This window comes from Nycticebus coucang, chromosome 20 (genome assembly GCF_027406575.1).
Source record: "Nycticebus coucang isolate mNycCou1 chromosome 20, mNycCou1.pri, whole genome shotgun sequence".
Taxonomy (NCBI): Eukaryota; Metazoa; Chordata; class Mammalia; order Primates; family Lorisidae; genus Nycticebus; species Nycticebus coucang.
This window is the reverse complement of record NC_069799.1, coordinates 9,534,731-9,541,749: the sequence shown is the minus strand read 5'-3', so window position 1 is coordinate 9,541,749 and position 7,019 is coordinate 9,534,731. Positions and strand designations below refer to the sequence as shown.

Sequence of the window (7,019 nt, the reverse complement as noted above, 5' to 3'; positions counted from 1 at the left end):
ATGTCTATGGGACAGACCATGTAAATAAAGAATATATATTAATGATAGTTTCTATAATATAAATAGCCTTTAATAAAAAAAATAATCTTTTTAATAACATTAATACTTCTATCTTCTGGAAAACATGCATGAAAAATGTATTCAGTTCAATTGCAAAAGAAGAAAAAAAATCAACTTAAGGTGAATACTGTACAATTCGGGAATAAGAACTATTCCTGCTCTTTCTTTTTCTATGATGATTTTTTTTAACGTAGTGGGAGTCCAGAATTTCCTGGAAAAATAAGAATCAGATCCTTGTAAATACTGTCCAGAAAAAAAAAAAAAAACCCAAACACCACCTTATAACAGGTCTCATTTGTGACTGCTTCCAAAACTGTGCAGATAAGACCCTAAATCGTCAAAATGTTTATTAAAAAGAAAAAGTCTCTGGGGAAATCTCAAGAGTCCCTTCCATCCCAAGCATTTTTCTTCATTAAACAAGAAGTCAAAAAACCCACTTCAAACTATAAATTGAATAGCAATGGAAAAATAAAAAATTTTCATTCTTTCCAATCTTATGTAGTTTAACATTAACTCCAGTTTACTTAGACCTAATGCAATAACAGCCTTTGTTGTATCCACATTTCAAAACATAGAACATTTGTTAAGACAAAAAAAGAACATTTTTTTCCTTCTCCATCATTTCTACATATTTTGGGGATTTTTGTTTTGTTTTTTAAAAAAGGATACAAACAATCATCAAAGTTTACCTTTTTGGACTTAAGGCATAACATGAAATCGCGCATTATTCTAAAGCTTAATTTTGAAATGAACTAGTTTAAGTGCTATCAAACCCTGTTTGCATTTACATTATTTAAATTATATAGTATTTTATTTCTGTTCTTGCTGTAATTCTAATGCTGTTCATGGATTGTGCAATTCCTATGCAATCAGTCTTTGCCTGCTGACAGTTATTAACAGTGCAGTGTAGAATCCAGATAGTGAGCTTGCAGTTTCTCAGTTATCACTTCAGTTCAACGCGTGTTGCTTAATTGTGTGGAAGATCCAATCCATTTTTGTTGTCCAGCCACCATGATGTGCATCATTCATTTGTTTCATAAAATACTCCAAAGCCTCTTGCTCAGTTTTATCTAAGGCTAGGGTCTTTCGAATGTAAGCAATGTCATCAAAAGATTGCAGTTCTGGCATTCCAGAGCCAAGCATCATTGAAAAAAGATTTATGAAGAGATTGGCATGCTGCCGAATAGCTAGGTAAGCCTTGTAACACATCTCCTGAAACCTGTAAGTGATAAGAACAACTTGGTCAGTAAGGAGCAAATGGCATTCATACCTGCAGGTCTTTGCTGAAAGTCACGTAATTAGAGAGGCTTTCTTAGACAAAGCTACAAAAAATAGTATTCCTTTCCCACTCTTTTCTACTTCCTTTGCTAGAATGTAAACTCAATGGGAACTAGGACATAGCACAATGGCTGGCACATCAGGAGTTTTAAGTATTTATTAGATGTAGAATTGGTTCATGCTAACGCCTTTAAAGCTTTAAAATGTAGAACTGAGTGATAGGTAAAGCAGAATTCTATAAAAGGTTTCTAAAAGTACTTTAAGGTCTAAGGTAGACTAATAATATGCCACAACATGGTAAAAAAATTATGAATAAAAATGGTAATTATAGTTGATTTTTCCTCAAATTATATGACTAAAAATGCTGTCTTAAGTATTTTTACATTATTTATTTGTCAATATGGAGAAGGTGGAATCCAACTATTTAAAGAGCAATAAATAAAAACACTTAATGTGTTATGAAGTTTAAAAATTACTTTGTCTTTAGGTCTTAATTAGCTCAATAAATTATTATTATTATATTATTATTATTAGTGTTATTTTTCTTTGACATAGGTTCTCAGTCTCTTGCCTGGGCTTGAGTGCAGTGGTGTCATCATAGCTCACTGTAACCTTAAAATCCTGAGCTCCAGTGATCCTCCTGCCTCAGCCTCTTGAGAAGCTGGGACTACAGGTGTGTACCACCACACCCACCTAATTTTTCCATTTTTGTGGAGATGGAGTCCTGCTACATGGCTCAGGGTGGTCTTGAATTCCTGGCCTCAACTGATTCTCCCACCTCACCTTCCCAAAGTGCTACAGCAGTGGTTCTCAACCCTTCTTTTTTTTTTTTTTTTTTTTGTAGAGACAGAGTTTCACTGTACTGCCCTCGGGTAGAGTGCCGTGCATCACACGGCTCACAGCAACCTCTAACTCTTGGGCTTATGCGATTCTCCTGCCTCAGCCTCCCGAGCAGCTGGGACTACAGGCGCCCGCCACAATGCCCGGCTATTTTTTTGTTGCAGTTTGGCCAGGGCTGGGTTTGAACCTGCCACCCTCGGCATATGGGGCTGGCACCCTACTCACTGAGCCACAGGTACCACCCGGTTCTCAACCCTTCTAATGCTGTGGCCCTTTAATATAGCACAGGTTGAGAACTGCTGTGCTATGGGATTACAGGCAATAAATTAAATTGGTTTCTCTTTTTTTTTTCTTTTGTAGCATCACACAAATAAATAAATAAAACAAACATTCAAATAGTTTCTGCCAAAGTGGTCATATAACATCTATTATTTTAAAATTGCTTGAAAATTATCAATTACAGTAGAACCTCTGTAAGTTGGCCACCTAAGGGACTGTAACAAACTGGTCATCATGTGGAGGTGGTTAAAATAAGGAAGTAGGCCTATAGTATTGATACATGTATGTGGTGCATGTATGGTCTATGAAAATCAGGTCAACTTAAAGAGGTGGTCAGTGTAGGGAGGTGGTCAACCCTAGAGGCTCTACTGTATCTTTAATAGAGCAGCAAAAATTCTTTATTTTATGCTTTTGATTTCTTGAGCTCACCTCTCAAATTCTCTTGTCTTTGTGCATTCTTGGGCTCCTTTACTAATCACTATTAAGAAATCTTGTGTCAAAACAAAGGGCACACGCTCTCTTTTATAACCAAATTTTTTCTTCTTATGATCCAAAAAGTGTCCAAAATCTATATGAAACAGCTTTCAAAAATAGGAAATTCTGTTATAGTTTGATATATGAGGCACACAGTATCTTAAAATAACAAATTTAGTTTAAGAACACCAAAACATCTTAAAGAGATAAAGCCATTACTTGTCCATCATCTTTCACCATGATGTTGCTGTTGTGACGATCTCCAATCCCCAAAATGAAGGTAGCTACACAATATCCAGCACAGGAACGTGTAAACAGATCAATGGCTGCGTCATAGCTACAAGGAAGAAGTAAACACCTTCAGAGTAGTGTATACGGTGATCCAGGCCAAAGTGGGAAAAGATGGCCTTATTTTCTACTTAAACAATAAAACCCACCACTGACATAAACCATAAACAGTGCAGTGTAGAATCCAGATAGTGAGCCTGCAGTTTCTCAGTTATACAGCAATCAGTTCCAGTTATGGATCAGATTCATAAACTGAATTATGGAAGGAAATAATTATGTTCAAAGATCTAAAGAATTCTGAGATTCTGAAGTTTTGGTGTGCTTCTAAGGAAATTGTAATATTCCCTTACCAGAGCATAATTCTTTTTTTAATTATTATTTTTTATTAAATCATAACACAGCATAATTCTTATGAAAAAATAAGATATAAAAAGTGAAAAAACACTTATGTTATTAAAATTAACTTTTCATAATTACCATTTTAACAATGAATTAGAAATAAAATTTTGACCGCATGTCATGAGTTCTGAGGTAAAAAAATTTTGAATGTGCAATGTTAATTTTATTTTATTTTAATTAATTAATTATTTGAGACAAAGTCTCGCTATGTCCCCCTGGGTAGAGTGCCGTGGTGTCACAGCTCACAGCAACCTCAAACGCTTGGGCTTAAGCGATTCTCTTGCCTCAGCTTCCCAAGTAGCTGGGACTATAGAAGCCCACCACAACGCCTGGCTATTTTGTTGTTGTAGTTGTCATTGTCGTTTGAAAGGCCCGGGGCTGGGTTTGAACCTGCCACCTCTGGTGTATGTGGCTGGCACCCTAGCCGCTGAATACAGGTGCCAAGCGCCTGCAATGTCAATTTTAAAAAGAAAGAATATGCAATAGTAACACATTTTATATACATGAGTTGAACGTATAGGATTTTGCCAAATTATAAGCCCTTCTGATCATTTAAACATGATAACCTCAAATAGTTCAGAGGTTGAGCATTTTTTCCCAAAGTGAGTACAATTATTTCTTCTGGTCTAATTCAGAGGTATATACAACTACTAAAGACTCATCATTAGTTTTTTGTTAAAAAAATTTAGATTAACATAGAAAGATAGAATACTAACACTCACATTTCTCCTTTATTCTTGTCCTTGAGCCACTGATGCAGCGTGTGGCTGTTGAACTGCAATGCGCCTTTCAGGCCACCTTTGCACTGAATTTGCATAATAGTGTGAGAATTTCTCACCACCTCAATGAGACCTACACAGTCACCAATGGACAGACAACCATAGGGTAACATTCTGAAAAAAAGAGCAACATATTTATAATTAAAAGATGGACTTTAAAAATGGAAAATATCTTAATAAGCTAAAACATGAATGCTCTATTTACAAACCTGTCATGCATGACTTTAATTAACTACCTCATTCCAATTTAACTTTATTATAATGTGACAAATATATTCCTAAAAAAATCCTCAAAATTATCTGCCATCACTTACTATAGCCTTCAACTGAGAAAGTACTTTATTATATATCCAAAAAGCATTATTAAGAAAATCAGTGTGGCAATTAAAATTTTATAAACATTTATTACTTTAAAATATGGGAAAATTTTAAAGATGTTTGATATCTAAATAAAACTCAGGGCAGCAGTTCTCAAATTTTTGGTCTCAGAATTCCTTTACATTTGCAAAAATTACTGAAGAACCCAAAGAGCTTTTATTTACAGGGATTACATTTGTCTATGTTAGACATTAAAACAGAAAAAATAAAAAAATTTTTATTAGTTTAAAAACAGCAAACTATTTTATAGACATATACACCATGACATGTTTATATACTCTACAGTATCTTTTCTTTTGGGGAAGGGAGGGCTGGGCAGGGTTTTGCTCTGTTGCCCAAAAGGGTACAGGGGCATCATCACAGCTCACTGCAACCTCAAACTCCTGGGTATAAGTGATCCTCCTGTCTCAGCTTTTTGAGTAGCTCGGACTACTGGTATGCACCACCGTGCCTGGCTAATTTTTCTATTTTCGTAGAGATGTGGTTTCACTATTTGGCTCAGGCTGGTCTTAAACTCCTAGCCTTAAATAATTCTCCCCCAAAGTGCAGAGATTATAGGCATGAACCACCATGTCTGGCCTAAATAACATCTTTTATGAAACAAAAGACCCTATATTAACAAGAATATCTAGTGAGAAGAGTAATACTCTTTCACATTTAAAAAATTTTTTAAATGTCTGACTTTATAGCACCTGGCTGGATTCCCATATATGCTTTTGTATCTATTCCAATGCAATGCAATTTCATCAGAAAAGTCTTAAGCTTGGGGATGCTGTTAAAAGTGGCATATTAAGTTTTTTAAATTTTAATTTTTGCTTGAAAGCTCAAATTTTCTCATTGGCAACAAATACCATCACAGTTGTTTTCTTTTAAGAGATAGGCACATATTGTTCATTATCAAGAAAATGTCTGCCAAATATTCATGTCTGAATAACCATAGCTTGCCTATTATTTTTTAAGCAAAAGTGGTGTTCCATGAATGAAGTAGCTAGTTAAGCTCACAAGTCAAATAATCCCACAAATATTTCTGCTTGGTACAAATACTGTGATTTGAGTACTTGCACAAATGTCTTTAGAGTAATTCCCATTATATCACATAGAATATTAAATAGGACATGTAGTAAAGGGTGGAGATGTGACACCTTAAAGAGCCAATGAAGAAAAGCACCCACCATCCAAACTGGCACACAAGGACTTACCAGTGTGGTTTTCCTTGCTCTGCTGTTCTCATTATTTCCACCTTTCCTTTACTTTCTAAGATCCTAAAACAGTCTACTCTTATTTTCATTTCCTTAATTACTTGCAGTCTAGCTTCTATGCCTACCACACTAGTGAGTAAACTCTTCGTAAAGCTAATCATGAGTCATCAAATCCAAGGGCTTTTTCATAGGCCTTGTTCTCTTAAGCCCCTTAAAGCACATGGCACCACAAACTGCTTGTGAATCCCTCCCTTCTTCCCAGTTCTGTGAATCACTTACTCCGGTACTTCTGCCTCTTTGACCATTCTCTTACAGAATGAATCTTTTCTTCTACCTGACCTGGCAAATACGGAAATTCCTTAAGGTTGTGTTCCTGCTCATTCTATCTTATTTTGTTTCCATTTTATTACTGTTGTGAGTGCTTATAGGTTAAAGAGTCAAATTGTCTTCTAAGCTATCTTCTATTTAAAAAAGTCATAATAAACCTGAGTCTGAATTACAGTTTTGCCAAGCATAAATAAAACTGCTTCTACAATTTTACTTAAATTAAGTGCTTTTTATTTAAAATTAAACTTCAAGAACATTTTTTAAATTTACTTAAGCTAAAGGCATTTAAGATACATTGCAAAGCTGAAAAAACCTTAATATTTTTAATGATCTTGCTTAACTTCAGATGCATTTTTGCACAGTCACTAATTTATAATTACATATTGTAATTACCAGGGTTATATAGTTAAACTCCTTACTTGTTCTAATCTTTTTTACACTGTACTCCTCTAGGGGAAGTGGTAGTAGTAGCATGTGAATCTCTCTCTTTTTTCCTTTCCAAAAAAGGAAACTTGACTCATAAAATATTAATTGTCTTTGGAAAACAGCAGAGATTAAGCAATGTATCAGGAGTTAAGAATTTGAAATTGATGGTTTAATTTTGTGTTTAGCAGGTTACCTGAAATGTCAGTTTTCTTCTTTGTAATAAAGGAGTTCTACCATTTGTCACTGATAGAACTGTCATATACTAGCTATTCAATCTACGAAAGGCATACAA

The 7,019-nt window shown here is 34.8% G+C and overlaps 1 protein-coding gene across 1 annotated transcript in view; it reads right to left on the bottom strand.

Moving 5' to 3' along the window:
* Positions 1–391: 391 nt before the first annotated feature.
* The window catches only part of PIK3CA (phosphatidylinositol-4,5-bisphosphate 3-kinase catalytic subunit alpha), a 98,339-nt gene continuing 91,711 nt past the window's right edge, over positions 392–7,019 (bottom strand). The window contains exons 18-21 of the mRNA XM_053572854.1: positions 4,341–4,511; positions 3,151–3,268; positions 2,887–3,038; positions 392–1,279 (exon numbers count right to left, since the gene is read on the bottom strand). Of these exons, the coding sequence (XP_053428829.1) occupies positions 1,009–1,279; positions 2,887–3,038; positions 3,151–3,268; positions 4,341–4,511 (712 nt within the window). The 3' untranslated portion in view covers positions 392–1,008. The remainder of the gene's footprint in view (positions 1,280–2,886; positions 3,039–3,150; positions 3,269–4,340; positions 4,512–7,019) is intronic.